Source organism: Strix aluco, chromosome W, assembly GCF_031877795.1.
Source record: "Strix aluco isolate bStrAlu1 chromosome W, bStrAlu1.hap1, whole genome shotgun sequence".
In the NCBI taxonomy this organism is placed as follows: Eukaryota; Metazoa; Chordata; class Aves; order Strigiformes; family Strigidae; genus Strix; species Strix aluco.
Genome location: NC_133970.1, coordinates 1,817,433 through 1,832,871, shown reverse-complemented (window position 1 = coordinate 1,832,871; position 15,439 = coordinate 1,817,433). Strand labels below are relative to the sequence as shown.

The window sequence follows — 15,439 nt, the reverse complement described above, 5'->3', positions numbered from 1 at the left end:
CAGTCACAAACACCAAGGCTGTTGTATGGAGAGGAGTATTTATAGAGAGAAATGATTGAGAAAGTCTTTGCAGGGTATCACATTCAAGTATTGTAGGTGTATTTCCCCTGTTTTCTGTTTTGTAATCTTTACTTATGGAAGACAAAAATAAAATGCTCACAGAATAAATCCGATTTCTGCTACGTTTTGTGGGGAGATTTTTTCTCTTTATCCCCCTCCCTAAAATGGCAGAAAATCACAATTCTTTCTTTTTTTCAGGGAAATATGAACATATCGACTCAGTTGCTTTGGCAGCCTCTGGAGTGCTTGAATACAATTCAAACTGTCCTACTTTGTCATTTCTGTAAGCTGTTCTTGGGTGCTGCTTTTTTTTTTTTTTTTCCATGATACAGTACATTTTAAATGTAGACCAGTGTTTAGGGAGCTCCATGATTTGGTCAGGGAATTTCTGCGTTCAGTGTCTTAGTATATCAATATTAAGTGCAAATTCAATTGCTGACAGGCTATGACAGACCAGATTTGTTGTCATATCTGCTTGAAATTGCAAAGATTTGCTGAAAATGTTTGATGTTACCTTTTCTCTGGCTTCTCTACAATAGAGTACTGCAATGAATAGTAATCCTGTCTTATTTTAAAAATGAGAGCGCTCGGTATCTACACCCAAAAAAAGAAATGGAGAAATGGACTTTGAAAAACAAGTTGTTTTTTAACAGGATTCAATAAAGAGTGATATTTTTCACTGTAACAGCAATGTTATAAATATTGTCAATAAAAATGTCTTACACAGACAAAATGAAATGCCTGAAAAGTAGAAATTCTCTTCTAAGAGTGGGTGAATTGAACCCAGACAACTCTGAAGCTCAAATCACCCAGGTTAGCATTTCTTCATGAGTTTTCTTCACCTCCACACTTGCCCGTTACCTCTGGAAGCGCAGCGTTGGCTCGCGGAAAGCCACACGCTTGAAAATACCCTCGGCACTGCCGTGACTTCTTGTGTGACCTTGGGCAGGTAGCCCATTTCACCACTGTGTAATGGATGTAGTAGGAGCTAGAAGTAGTCGTAATGACTGTCTTAAAGTTTACAACGTTGTTTATAATTCATGTGTGAAAGGTGCTCGGTAAGCCAAACCTTATCCTCAATGCTTATTGTTTAGCTGGGCAAAACTTTAATGAGAGTTTCTAAATTTTTCCTGAAAGCTACAAAGACATTTATGATTTGTATAGCGTTATTACCACCCACTCTTTAAGCACTGATTGTTGAAAATAAAGGCAATAACTCACAGGAAAGCCCGAATTCATCACGCTGTGATCCTGGTTTTCAAATCAAAGCTTAAATTCAACTTAAGAACTCAACTTCAACTTCAGACTAGTGCTTTGCTGGCACATCTCACCCCCGTTCCTTACAGGCTTGGGCATTCCTGAGCGAGGAATGACACCCAGCCAGCCTCAGCTGATGGGTAAACACGGGGGTCCTGTGACGTTGAGGACATCCGAGGGTGTCAGGGACGTTGGGGTGAAGCTGGCAGAGGTGATGGAAGAGTTTTAAGAGCCCACATGCCCCCAGCACAGCACCTGAGGGCATCAGGCTCTCCTAAGGCATCAGAAATGGCACCAGGGACCTGGGCTTAGACAACTGAAACAAGCCCTTATATTGCCCGAGCCATTCCTTCTCATTTATTTGTCAGGGGATATAAGGCACCGCTCAAAATGTGGCTGAGTAGCTGGAACACAGACAAAAAGCTGTTTAATTTTACAGATAAGTAATTGCAGAGTGCACCTGCAATTATCCGAAGAGGCATATTTCTGTATACAGATGTGGATTCTGCGGGCAGAAGCATGATTTACACCGAGCGTTCGGGTACTTTGCTGAGGAAATGTCGTCGTTTCTGGTTCCCTATTGACCCTCTAAGGGCTTTTTTTTTTTTTTTTTTAATTTTCCAAAACCACTCATTTAGTCTCTCTCTTCTTCTTTCCTTTCAGCTGTGGTCAGTGCCATTCCAGTGCCAACACTAGAAAGTGCCCAGTACCCCGGGATCCTGCCGTCCCCGACCTGCGGATACCCACACCCGCAGTTCACCCTTCGGCCGGTGCCGTTCCCGACCCTCTCCGTGGACAGGACCTTTGGAGCAGGAAGAAGTCAGTACATGCTTTTCTTCTCCTCTTTGCTGTTAAAGTGCTTGGAAATTAGTTGCTTTCTGGCACTGGGACGTATAAATTCTACCCAACAAAAACGATGCTGCCATGGTTTTTGGGCGCCAGGGGAAGTTTGGTCTGGTAACAGCAACTGGCTGTGGGCTGCCTCTTCTCCAACAGCAGCTCCAGTTGCAATTTCCAATCTGTACTGAACGCCTTAAAAGTTAAAAGTCACCGCATCTCTAATCCAATCCTGTCTTTTCTGCAGGTCTAGTCAGGCATTTCACTGTACTTTAATTTCCTTTGCTTTATTCATAAGGATCTTCCCAGAAAAATGCAGGCTTCAAGGGCTCTTCTTCAGGCAGAATCTAGTATCATCACTCACGAAAATCATCCGTGATAGCACTTACACGACCTCTCCACACAGTGTCTTCCCAGGCTTAGCTGCCCTCGCTGCTAGAAACATTTTCTTCAATATCTAACTTGCTAAAATTTAAGCCAATTGTTTCTTGATTCGATTGTAGCGGGCATAGAGAACGTAGAAAAAGAGATTTTTGTTCCTCTCCGAGATCCTTTTACACATGTGAATAGCATTATCCCGTCTCGCACCCCTCGTCTGTTCTCTGGAGCGAGCTCTCTAATTCCCATTTGCTCCTCTGCAGTAATAGATTGGTGTTTTGTGTGCTCCCATAACTATTCCTCACCTCACCACGATCGGGGGGAAGCACACGCACGCAGCGCGAGCCCCCAGCCTCACCTTCACGACTTCCTTGTAAGCCTCAGCCGCACCGGCAGCCATCTGTTCTTTGTTTGAGCCTAACGAGCGTGCTCTGGCATATTAATTATAGTTGGAGGGCTCATATTTTCCTATCATTCTCCCTTAACTCTACTGCATATCAAGTCTGAATTATTGACAGATTAATGTCAATCTGGTACACCTATTTTTCTCACATCGCGGAGAGTCTGTGCTGCTGGTCCACGGGGAGCTCATCTTGAAATGACTGATTTTTCCTCCTATTTGATTGTTGCTTTCAGTCAGTTCAGACAGGTCCTCGGGGACCGGTGATTGAAATCCAGTGGTGGGATTGTAGGTAAAAGGTGGGTTCAGGTGTTCTAGTCATCCCCCTAATGCCATTTCCCCTCTCTTCAGTGTGGTTGCTGAGTTCTTTTCAAAGCTAGATGGCAATTTTCTCCGGAGGGCCTCGCTTGCATAATCAGGTTTTGATCTGCTGCTTAAATTAATACCAAACCCACCACAGATGCAACGCACGGAAACAAAGTAGATTCAGTTTCTTGCCTGCCATACGTTAGATGTTGGGGAATAAAAAATAAAATTATCTGTCGTGTGCCTCATCACGGAGATAGAAGCAAAAAAACAAGATTGAATTTTTTGCTCAGTCGTCATCATCCTGACCTGCTGATAAAGGACCTGAGCATCTTCAGTCCTCAGATCCAAAGTCCAACTGTCAAAGTGGGGGAGGTTTCCCGAGTTCTGCTGATGCCTCGAGGGTGCAGAGAGCTCAGCTGGTAAATACTGTACAGAGCAGTGGCTGGGACCCCCCCCCAAAATCACACATCCCTGGTGCATTCAGCTTCTGCCTGAAGCAGCCACTCACTTTACACCTGTAGTAGTCTGGAGATGAGATTTTCAAACAGAGGAATGTCTTTGAAATCCTGTTGGATCCAAAGGCAGTTCTGGGGGTAGGTCTGTATAGAAAGGTACGGGTTTGCCCAAGCCTTTCAAGTGTGGCACGCTTGAGACTTGCACAGAAGATTGCTAATACACAAAAGTTTTCTGCAAGAAGCTTGAGTACGAACCAGCTTTAATTATTCAGAAGACCTGATGGGCCTTGAAAAAGCTCAAGCAGTGAAGATTTCAGATAATTTGGGAAATTTCCCATTAAATAATTCAAAAGCAGTGGATGTAGCCTTGTTTGCCTAACGGCTATTTCAGATTATTGAGGTCTGGGTAATCAAGGCTGCATGGTATTTTGAAAATTATCTAAGCCCGCTACAACATGCAATGACAACCTGTTGCAACCTTGTGCTCTCTGGTGAAGGCTGTTGACTCCCAAAGCTCCCAGATCATAGAAAATGCCTCCAAATGAAATATTCTCTTCGTTCGCTGTGCCTTACATTTTCACCACCACGGCAACGAAGCGAAGGCACAGACAAGGACGTGGAAATAGTGTTTGTTTTCTAGTGGCACTTGACACTGTCAGAACCAGCCAAGCAGTTCACTGGGTTTATATAATGGCAGTGTTCATTACTTTTCAGTCCGAGGAGGGATGAAGGGATATAAAAGTATATTTCTAATATGATGCCTGAAGCTTTTCTCAGCACCGGTGCTGTTGATGCCAGCGCTGGCGATGTCAGCCCATCTGGAAGAGCGGTCAATCTCCAGCGCATCCGACCGAAAAGCAGCTGCTTCATTCGTGGCTCACCCCCCACTGCCTCACCGACCACCCCGCTGCAGCAGAGAATGGGGATAGATCAACGAAATTACTCTTAACGCTTTGAGTTTGTTTGTTTGTTTTGGGGGCTGTTTCCATGATCATGCGGTTGAGAGCAACTCGCGGTTAAAGAGACTGCAGAGACAATACGTAAAGCTTTTTTGTGTGTGTTTTACCCCTCAGTGATGAAAAATTCACTTGATACTTGACCAATTGCAGCTGTGTCTGAAAAAAAAAAATACCCAGCAATAATTCCTCTGAGACAGAGCCTACCTGCGGTACTGCATGACCGAGCACCCTATTGATCAAGATGTAGCAATCCCTGAATAAATCATACACCGTGCCATTAGCGAGGGTGTTGCTTGGCATCCTGTCATACAGGCAGTGCTTGAACACTTTCTTCTGGTTCTGAAGGCCTTTTTCATTGACCCAAAAATTGGAGTGCTGCAACTTGTCTTTAGGACAAATGTTCTGCTGAAGAGGAAATGGAAAAAAATGGGAAGGAGAGTCAGGCCCCAGCTAGAGCTTGAATAATAAACCATCTTGCCTGTTTGACTACCAGCCATAAAATCCGATGGTTAAATATAATTTTTTTCCAGACAAAAAACTTCTCTGAGCTATAATAAAATGCCTGTTGTCTGGTCAGCAATCCTTCCCGTGGCTTGCCTTCTCCTCCAGGCTTCTCCAGAGCTCTGTCGCACCCGCTGCTTAGAATTTTATCAAGGCAGCTAGGAGAAGATGGTGACGTGCCTAGTTTGCCATGTGTTAGAGAAGGAAGGGCATGTAGGGATAACACAAGGGGCAATGGCTTTAAACGGAAAGAGGGGAGATTTAGATGAGACCTAAGGAAGAAATTCTTCCCTGTGAGGGTGGGGAGGCCCTGGCACAGGTTGCCCAGAGAAGCTGTGGCTGCCCCCTCCCTGGAAGGGTTCAAGGCCAGGTTGGACGGGGCTTTGGGCAACCTGGGCTAGTGGAAGGTGTCCCTGCCCAGGGCAGGGGGCTGGCACTGGGTGATCTTTAAGGTCCCTTCCAACCCAAACCAGTCTGTATTTCTATGAAGAGAGAAGATGCTCTTGTTTTTTCCTCTACCACAACTATTGGAGATGCTGAGCTATCAGAGACTCCAGTAGGGAAAGACGAGAGCTGGAGGAAACCATCTCCCACTTGGAAGGTACTGAGGTGGCCCCAGCCCCATCCTGCCCCATCCCCATCCACACACAGGTCAGCATGAACAGATCTAGGTTGTGGTCCCATCCTGATCACACTTTTACAGGAGGCAGAGCACTTTTCATCAGGCTCACCCTAAACACTACGGCTGGTCTAACAGCACCGTTTTTAGAGGCATCGGTGTATTGCCCCAACACTCCACACGATGAAAACTTGGCCATGTTTAGAAAGTATGTATTTTTAAAAATAAAGAGATATTATTTTCTGGTATTAAAAAGAAAGATTGAAAATTGTGTAAACCAGAACAATCAAACAACAATTATATTGATAGCTTGAGATTATCATAGAAAAGTATTATGGAATGGAGATAACTTTATGTACACTAATCTGTTAAAGTGAGAGGCACTAAAGGAAATATTTCCTGAGCACATCTTGGAGCTGGCTCTGCAGTGAGCTCATCCAGCTGGGAACCTTAAATCCCTTCTACCATAGAAGCTGCCTTCTAGACTTCGTGTAAATTCTAATTTTTATTCAACAGTCCGGTTTGGGTTCAGCAGGGGTTGCAACATCTCACAGAATCTCACAGAAGTGGGATGAGAGCTGTACTGGAGTTGTGTGTAGGGTCCTGCTTAGCCCTTCACTTCCTCTGTTCTCCTCTAGAAATGGAATCATCAGCAAAGCAATTTGGTTTTTTTTTTTTCAGTACGTAATTCTTTGGATTTAACCCCATATGGTTTAAAAATGGTTCTGCCACTTTCCCATGATTCAGCTTTAGATTAGTAATTTTTTAAAAGTATTCCTCAAAAATATTCTTTGGGATGTACGTAAAATTGTGTGAGAGTAGTAACCTGACAATAAAATGCTAAAAAATTATTAGTGGTTGTGCTATAATATCATCCAAAGATCCCAACAGGAATAGAGGCCTTGTCAGCATCATATGGGTATATAGTCTTGGTCACATGATATTTACAACCTGTATAAGTTCCAAACTATAAAGTCATTAGTAGATAAGGAATAAAGTTCAGTCATTTTAAGTCCCCATCCACCACCACGTACTTTGAATTGTTATGACCTTTTGTTTTCAATCCGCATTGACTTTTTCAGTACCTCAGACTGTGGCAGAGCCAATAGCTACAAACCCAAGTGGGAACATTTCCAGTGTTACTTCTTAGGTAGAAGATACACAATGTAAAAATATGTTCAGAGACCTAAATTCATTAAACTGCTTAACAGCATTGTACCAACCAACAACTATGCAAAAACAAAGGGAAGACCAAAGGACTCTGTACACGATATTTATTCTTCTGCTCGGTGTCCATGGCCACTGGAATTCAAAGCAAGCTTATTCTCAGTGTTCCTCTCATGTGAAATGAATGCAAGGAGGGCTTTATCCAAGGTTTCTCCAAAGCAATGAGACCCTAATTGGTTTTACTGGGCTTTAGAACAGATCTTCATGTATAGCAAAATATTTTCCTAAATTCAAGAGCAAAAGATCACAACTGGAATGCAGCTTGGTATTATCTGCTTCATCTTAAAGGTCAGTTGGGAGTCTACTTTCTGTAAAAAAAAATAAGGTGATAATTGGATCGGTGGAAATAATCAGAATTCTTGGGCACTTCTCTTGAGGCGTATGAAGGCAAATATCTGGCTGCTAGGCAGGGGATTGATGTAGGTGATGGAGGCAGCAGTAGTGATATGCTCATCTTCATCCATCCTTCAAATAAACAATCCATCCTCTCCTCCTGCAGGGACTTGCGTGAATTGCAAATTGATGGTTCTCATTATGTTTGCAAGCATGCACATCTTATTTTAGAAAAAAAGTCTTCTCAAGCATGGAGCACCTTCATTAGACTACCTACCTTCAGTATTTAAATCTCAACTCTAGCTTCTAATTTTAATAGAGTCATCACACCTTTCTCTTTAGTAATAGCTAGAGGATAACCCGAACTCTTTTATGGAATAATGGCTATGTAGGTCTCCGGTTTTACAACTAAATCTTTAAGATAAAACATACCCATACAGTAAAGCAGTAATTTAATAGACTTTTAATGCAAAGACCATTATGCTGATGCTAGCTGATAAAGCTGATAAAGCTTTGTTATCTGAGAGCCCTGCTGCAGAAAATACCAAGAAGGTATTTGATGGCGAGGAGCAGTAAGTGTCTGGTTTCCTTATTTCTCCAAAGAGGTCAAGAGCCTCTCAAAAGAACTGTCCTTAAGGCCACAATGAAAAGTGTTGGGCTCCATAGGAAGTTCAGACTTTGACCAACATGTTGAAAGATGTTTTGAGGCTGAGAGCATAGACAAAAGGCTTTATTTTTACTTTAAGCCAGACCCCACCAAGGGTTTGCTCCATTGTAACCTCAGTTGCATACCTCTGTGAGACTCACATACTATTGTACATCTTCCTTGACTAGGACAGGGTGAAGGGAGAGAAGAGTCCAATGCCTATGGTAGCCTAGAGCAGCAACACGCTGTGACACTTTATTGAATGTGTAGGCAGTGAGTAAGAGTGGGAAAAGCTATAAATTATCATTCCTGCTCTACCCTGTTACAAATAACCTCAGTATCTCTGGCCTCCTTAAGGAGAATTTTAGTCCTTGGAGAAGAAAAGAGAGGGGTCTGCTGGGCAAGGAAGGAAATGGAAAAGCAGAGCTAGGGCAATGGCATGATAACGCAAAGAGCCTTGAAGGTGAAAACAAGGAAAATGAGCCACAGAAGAGCAAACTTTACAAACCGTAGATGATTATGACCTTGGTCTGATCCTGTAGTTGGTTTCCTATCCGCAGTGTGCAATTTTGCCAGGGATGTCTGCGGTATTGCCATAGGAACAAGCAATGGGGCTGTGGAAATGAGGAGAAATCCTCATTTCCATTTTTCAAAATTGTTTTGCCACTTAGTAGGTTGTAATTACTTATATACTTTGACATTAATTATTATAAAATGCCTTGAGATTTGACTTGGCTGTGTAATTGCATGTTATTTGCACAATGAGTTCTGGTTGTTGCAGCAGGCTTTGAAAGAAACCAGATCCTCTGGAGCGTTTTGGGTCCCAGTATAATAACTAAGTCTGATATCTATGTGTCAGAAAGGTTGTTTTCTTCAGTAAAAGGTTGAGCTTTTCCTAGATTTCTGTTTCCTGCTTGATTAAGTGTTGTGCTGTGAGCCATCTTGGCTGGCATAGATACCGTGGAGACACTGGACAACACTAACGTGCTCAAATTAAGTAAGTTCCTGTTGTGATCAGGCTCTTCACTAACCAGTTTCCTTCCTTCCACTGTTCTGCTTGCAAATAATGTCAGGCTTTGCGGGCACTCTCCCCAAGAGGAGAACTTGCTCCAGGGCTGCTCCTTGGAGCGACGGGGCAGGAGCGGGGAGAGGCCACGGACCTGAGCTCTGAGGAAGCTCAACAGCGCTCGCGATGCAGGATTTGGAAAAGAAGATAAAAGATGGTGTTGCCAGTTCAATTCACTTATTCTTCTCCTGCGGTAGGAACAAAACAGCAGTGGCGGGCTCTTTCCGGTGGCGTGGGGAAATGAACTTCTTGCTGCCATTCATAAAGCACCGCAGCGGACTTACACTTCTGAGTCCTCCTTGTAATTAATTCTTAATTAGTTCGGCTTGTTGTGGTAAGCATAGTGGTCAGGAAGAGATTTTAGTTTATTCCAAATACAGCTCCCTTACAAGAACAAAATAATCTGGTTTCTTTGCAGTTCTTTTTTCTCTCTTTGTTTATTTTCTTAAACTTCTTAAAGCCTGAATAATGTGGTACAGTAGCGTTTCCCGGTGTAAACAGCAGCAGTGAGTTTCTCTTCAAGAGTCAGTGTTAGGTGAAGAGCAGCACCGTAAATCTGGGCAACGCCATTGGGATGTGCGAGCGTGCATCACAGAATCGTCTAGGTTGGAGAAGACCTTGAAGATCATCCAGTCCAACCATTAACCTAACATTGACAGTTCCCAACTCCACCAGATCCCTCAGCGCTGGGTCAACCCGACTCTTCAACCCCTCCAGGGATGGGGACTCCCCCCCTGCCCTGGGCAGCCCATTCCAACGCCCAACAACCCGTTCTGTAAAGAAATACTTCCTAATATCTAGTCTAAACCTTCCCTGGCGCAATTTGAGGCCATTACCTCTTGTCCTATCGCTTACTACTTGGTTAAAGACACTCATCCCCAGCTCTCTTGCTGTCTTCTTCCATCCCTCCTCCTACGCAACATCTTCACTGTACACGCTCCGTAGAAGATACTCTGATTTTAGACTACGCCAGCAGAAAATTTTGCATGTAATCTGTTTTAAGAGAACTCAGTTCACAAATCACCTTTTTCTGCATTCACGGTGATGTTAGACAAAACTGGAGACCGTATACATCCTGAGAACTCCTATACAACCATAAATCATGCTTTAATTTATAGCTTGCGTACAACATGAGTTTCTAGAGGGCTGTGGAAATAAAGGGTTTTTCTGTTTGTCTCAGCCTTTGTTTTCATTAATACTTCAGCTCTTTGCTTCTGTTTTCTAGCATGGAAAGTCCATGACAGAGGTTGATACTGAAAACTTCTTTTAAGAAACACAGCCAAACGTAGGGAAGCTGTCTTTTATATTAGAAGGTTGCCATGGAACATTTAAATCTCTGAAGAATTGACTTTGTATATAGGCTAATAAAGCAGCAGCCTACTGCTTTGGCACACTAAATGTTACAGCTGTCTCAAGGAAAAACAATATTGGTGATTGGTTATGGGGAAATTAATTTCTTTCTTTGTCTCCAGCTTTTCTCCACTATGACTGGAAGAGTACCGTCATGCTGAACATAACGAGTTTCCATAGTCATACCTTGTTTCAATCTCCGTATGATGTATTAATGTATTTATTGATTTTTAATATTTAAAAGCACATAGAGAGGAAAGATAGAGAGAAGGAGATAAAAATATCATGCTTGGGGTTTGTTGGTTTGGTTGTTTTTTTTTTAAAGGAAGATGTTTTGAGCTTCAAATGGCACACGGCCACTCTGAGCAACATCTGCTTTTTAATTCATCTGCCAATAACTTGTGATGGAACTGTTCACACATTTCCTGCACCTTCTTGGAGGGTGGAGTCTAACGCTGTCCCTTCTGTTGAAAATGACCATAAAAGTAGGAAATGGAACATAAAAAATACATCAATAATAGTCTGTTGGTTTCCTTTTTTTTTTTTGGACTGTTCTCCTGCAGCTGTTAACGAAGGACCAGCACCACAGCAGCCGTCCTTGCTGCCACAAACGCAGCCTGAGCACTCCAACACCGAGGATGCCCCGAGCAGAACCATCCCCACCGCCTGCGTCCGCCCTACTCACCCTCTCCGCAGCTTTGCCAACCCCTTGCTACCTCCGCCCATGAGTGCAATAGAACCGAAAGTCCCTTATACACCACTTCTGTCTCAAACAGGTAAGAGTGACGGGGGAACCGTCTCCAGTAAAACCCATCCGAAGCACTGACTTGCAATTCGTGAGAAAATAGAGAGCACAAGGCTGTCCCATACCTTGAAGAAATATCTGTAAGTGCACACAGAATGGAAACTGGGTATATACACTTTTATGATAATAATCCAGTATTTCATTCTGACAATCTGGAATAAAAATTCAGGAGAAGGCAATAGCTTAAAATCAGAGTTAACAAGTAAGTGATAAAAATGAATTAAATGAGATGCCAAATTAATCACTTGGTCTTGTTTCCAGTCTCCTGTTATGCTACAGTAACTTGAACCAGTGCCAAATGCTTGACTCTTCTTTCAAGGCTTGGCTTTTTGATAATGAAAGGACTATTTATGTATGCTGGAAAAGGACTGACTGCAATCCACTCCAGTGTGCAAACTACTTAAAAATTAAATAGCGAGCGTGCAAGCAAGAGAAAGAAAATTATTATATTTTTTTTCTAAAAAAAAAAAGGCTTTAGAACAGTGCTACTGTTGAATGAAGCTGTGGGCTGGTTTCAAGGTTAAACGGCTGCGGATGGCTGTAGCGAAACATTCGGTCACGGGTGGGGGGCACGGCAGAGCAAGAGGGAACGCTGCCTTTCCGGCTCATTTCTGGGTTTGTTTCCAGAGCAGCACCATTTCTAGAGAGCTGGTTTAAAAATCCACCCTTGGATCAAATGAGAACATTTGTGTGATATATCTGATATCTGCTCTGTTCATAAAGTGGGCCCGGCGCTAGAATTGTTCTTCACGTGAGGTGGTGTAATTTGAGTAACACTATTTGCCTTGGTAACCCTAAATACTAGTGCTATTAAAGAGAATTAAAAAAAAAAAAAAGGGGGTGGTTGCAGACTGGTATCTCATTTTAACTGTTTGCTCTACTCCTTTAGCTTGGATAATCTCCAGTTTGGCTCAGACAACCTTTGAGATTTCAGCTTTACTCTTTTCCATTCTAATACTGCTTTCCGAGCGTAGCTTTCTTACCATACAGCATATGTTAGGTCGATGTTTGCAACAAACAAGCTACCAAAACATCTCTGCATTTTTACTGGAAGCACCTGCTATCCATCAGCAAGTAATCCAGTTTCTGACAGCAGACAGAAGTAGATAAATCCTTATTTATTGGAGAACTGCTTTTGCCAAATAGTGCTGCTGAATTATTTTTTATATATAACAGAGTCCATTCATCTTTATGTAGGACTGCATTTTACTTTATGAAGATCCAATTCTACTTGTCTTACTGCAGTGAGTAAGCCTGGTTACCTCAAAAGGACTATTTGTTCTCCAAGTCAATCAGAATTTGCATTTTAACCGTTATAATTGGGAGGCGCGGTAAAGAGAGATGAAGTCGGGGCATGTTACTTATCTTCATAAAGAATCCCGTCCTCCTGAAAAATAAAATTGCCTTTTTTTAGAGTAAGTAATCTCACGTAAGCAGATGCAATGTTTCCTACAAATGATGTGTAGAACTCTGTTATTAGGTAAAATTAAGAACTGAAAGTTTATGGCGATAATCTACCATAAAGCAATGGGAATAAATAAAACAAATGCTAAAGCAATGAAAAAATCTGTTTTTCCAGACTGTCACACAGACGAAAGCATGTTGCTGGGTTATGTATGGCATTCAAAATATTATATTCACTGTTATACTGAAACCATGATTTTTACTTTTTAGAATTGTGTATAACTTCATTGCTGATCTGCCTCTGGCTATTTTGTGGTGTTGGGGGCTATTTATTTGTCTCTACGTATAGTTTCTCTTGCATTTCTCAATGTACTTGTCCTCAAGAGTCATTAGCCAGACTGATGTTGTCTCCTTTACCAATTTCTCGTAGAAAGGTTTCCTTTGTAAATGTGAACTTCTCTTTGTGCCTCCGGGCAGTGGGCTGTGCAGAACTGATCCTGGTCCTGCACATGATCCCTCAAAACGAGGTTGCTCTTTCAGTACCCACTCCTGAATCCCTCTCCTCTGGAAGCCAGATCTTGCTTCTTTTCACTTAAAATGGGGGTGGAGAGAGAAAACGTTGAAAAAGAGATGTCAAGGAAGAGCGTTTCATTTCACCAGTATTTCACAGAATCACAGAATCATCTAGGTTGGAAAAGACCTTGAAGATCATCCAGTCCAACCATTGACCTAACACTGACAGTTCCTAACTACACCATATCCCCAAGCGCTAAGTCAACCTTACTCTTAAACACCTCCAGGGATGGGGACTCCACCACCTCCCTGGGCAGCCCATTCCAATGCCCAACAACCCCTTCTGGAAAGAAATACTTCCTAATATCCAGTCTAAACCTTCCCTGGCGCAATTTGAGGCCATTACCTCTTGTCCTATCACTTGTTACTTGCTTAAAGAGTCTCATCGCCAGCTCTCTGAACCCTCCTTTCAGGTAGCTGTAGAGTAATAGGGCAATAAGTAATGGACTCATCGTCACTTAACCAATTAAAACCAATTTAAACCAATTAAATACTATTTGCTTTGCTGTCCTATTTTTTAAATCCACGCCAATCAGGTGTCTCACCCCTTCACACCATACATAACTAACGGACCAATCCTGCAGAACTCAGAAGGGGAGAAAGCAGCAGAGAACTGTAGAGATTGATCCAGAGGTTTCCAGCAAAGACTTTAAAAAGCAGAAACCTGAAGTTCACTGGCGATTTCCCTTGGAATCTCTTCATTTCTGGTTTGCAGACTCCCCTCCCTTCAGCCCTATGAGTTTTATCACAGAATCACAGAATCGTCTAGGTTGGAAAAGCCCTTGAAGATCCTCCAGTCCAACCATGAACCTCACACCGACTGTTCTCAACTCCACCAGATCCCTCAGCGCTGGGTCAACACGACTCTTCAACCCCTCCAGGGATGGGGACTCCCCCCCTGCCCTGGGCAGCCCATTCCAATGCCCAACAACCCCTTTTGCAAAGAAATCCTTCCTAAGAGCCAGTCTGACCCTGCCCTGGCGCAGCTTGAGGCCATTCCCTCTTGGCCTGGCGCTTGTTCCTTGACTCAAGAGACTCATCCCCCCTCTCTGCACCCTCCTTTCAGGGAGTTGGAGAGGGCCATGAGGTCTCCCCTCAGTCTCCTCTTCTCCACACTAAACCCCCCCAGTTCCCTCAGCCGCTCCCCATCACACCTGTGCTCCAGACCCTGCACCAGCTCCGTTGCCCTTCTCTGGACACGCTCGAGTCATTCAATGGCCTTTTTGGAGTGAGGGGCCCAAAACTGAACCCACTCATCGAGGGGCGGCCTCACCAGTGCCGAGTCCAGGGGTAAGATCTCTTCCCTATCCCTGCTGGCCATGCTAGTGCTGGTACAAGCCAGGATGCCATTATATCTCCTTTTAAAGACTAGCCCCTATGGAAATGCCCTGCAGCGCTGTCCTCTGGTCCTCAACCAGCTCCACCACCAACCTCATGCTGAAGCTCCAGATGTATTTGTATATTTGTATATTTAGATGGTAGTCCTGGAGTTGGTGTCTAACACTGGCCCTCATGCAGTATTAGTTTCAAAATTAATTTTTGGCTCTTGCCCAGAGAATAGATGAGCACAGGGCTTTTTCTTGGCTTTGATTGACCTGATGCTAAAAGGAGGTATCTCCTCTAATATTTTATCTATTCAGTATATCTCTGTAGTGGCATTATAATTAGCTGTTAAACTCTATCATATGGTTCATAAAAAAGACATACAGAGACCATTATTCAGTTGTGGGGGATTGTGCCATGAGGATATGAATAAATATTTAAAAGGCTGTGCTCCTGGTTTTGGGTCATGACATCAGCCTAATCCAGAGCTAAATCTGCCATTTTTCTTCTTTTTTTCCCTTTCGTTTTTTTGCCTGAGCCCAGTAAATCTGGACTCTTCACATTAAGCCCTTCCCGTTGATATTTTATAGGAGATCTCACCTTTTCATCACTGCTTTGTGATCGAGCACTCGAGGTTCCTAATACTTATTCTGAAGGCGTGAAAATCACTCCATGGTATTTCCAATCCCCACTGAGGCTCCTCTTTGCAAATCATACACATAGGCATATAAGTGATTTGACTTAGTCCCCTTTCAGGTTAAATAGAAAATGTTTGATGGAGTATTGAGGTTATTGCATTATAGATCTGACATAAATTCCACAAATGGACAGGAAAGATCTTTTTTTTTACCCTCACAAATGAAAATTCCTTTTAGGTCTTGATGATCAGCTGCACTTTAAATGAACCTGAATTAGGAGGTCATTTTTCTTCTGCAGA

General features: G+C 43.0%; 1 protein-coding gene across 1 annotated transcript in view; it reads left to right on the top strand.

Moving 5' to 3' along the window:
- The window catches only part of LOC141917708 (netrin receptor DCC-like), a 632,583-nt gene that overhangs the window by 602,325 nt on the left and 14,819 nt on the right, over nucleotides 1-15,439 (top strand). Inside the window, exons 26-28 of the mRNA XM_074811102.1 lie at nucleotides 1,981-2,140; nucleotides 3,242-3,243; nucleotides 10,961-11,173. Of these exons, the coding sequence (XP_074667203.1) occupies nucleotides 1,981-2,140; nucleotides 3,242-3,243; nucleotides 10,961-11,173 (375 nt within the window). The remainder of the gene's footprint in view (nucleotides 1-1,980; nucleotides 2,141-3,241; nucleotides 3,244-10,960; nucleotides 11,174-15,439) is intronic.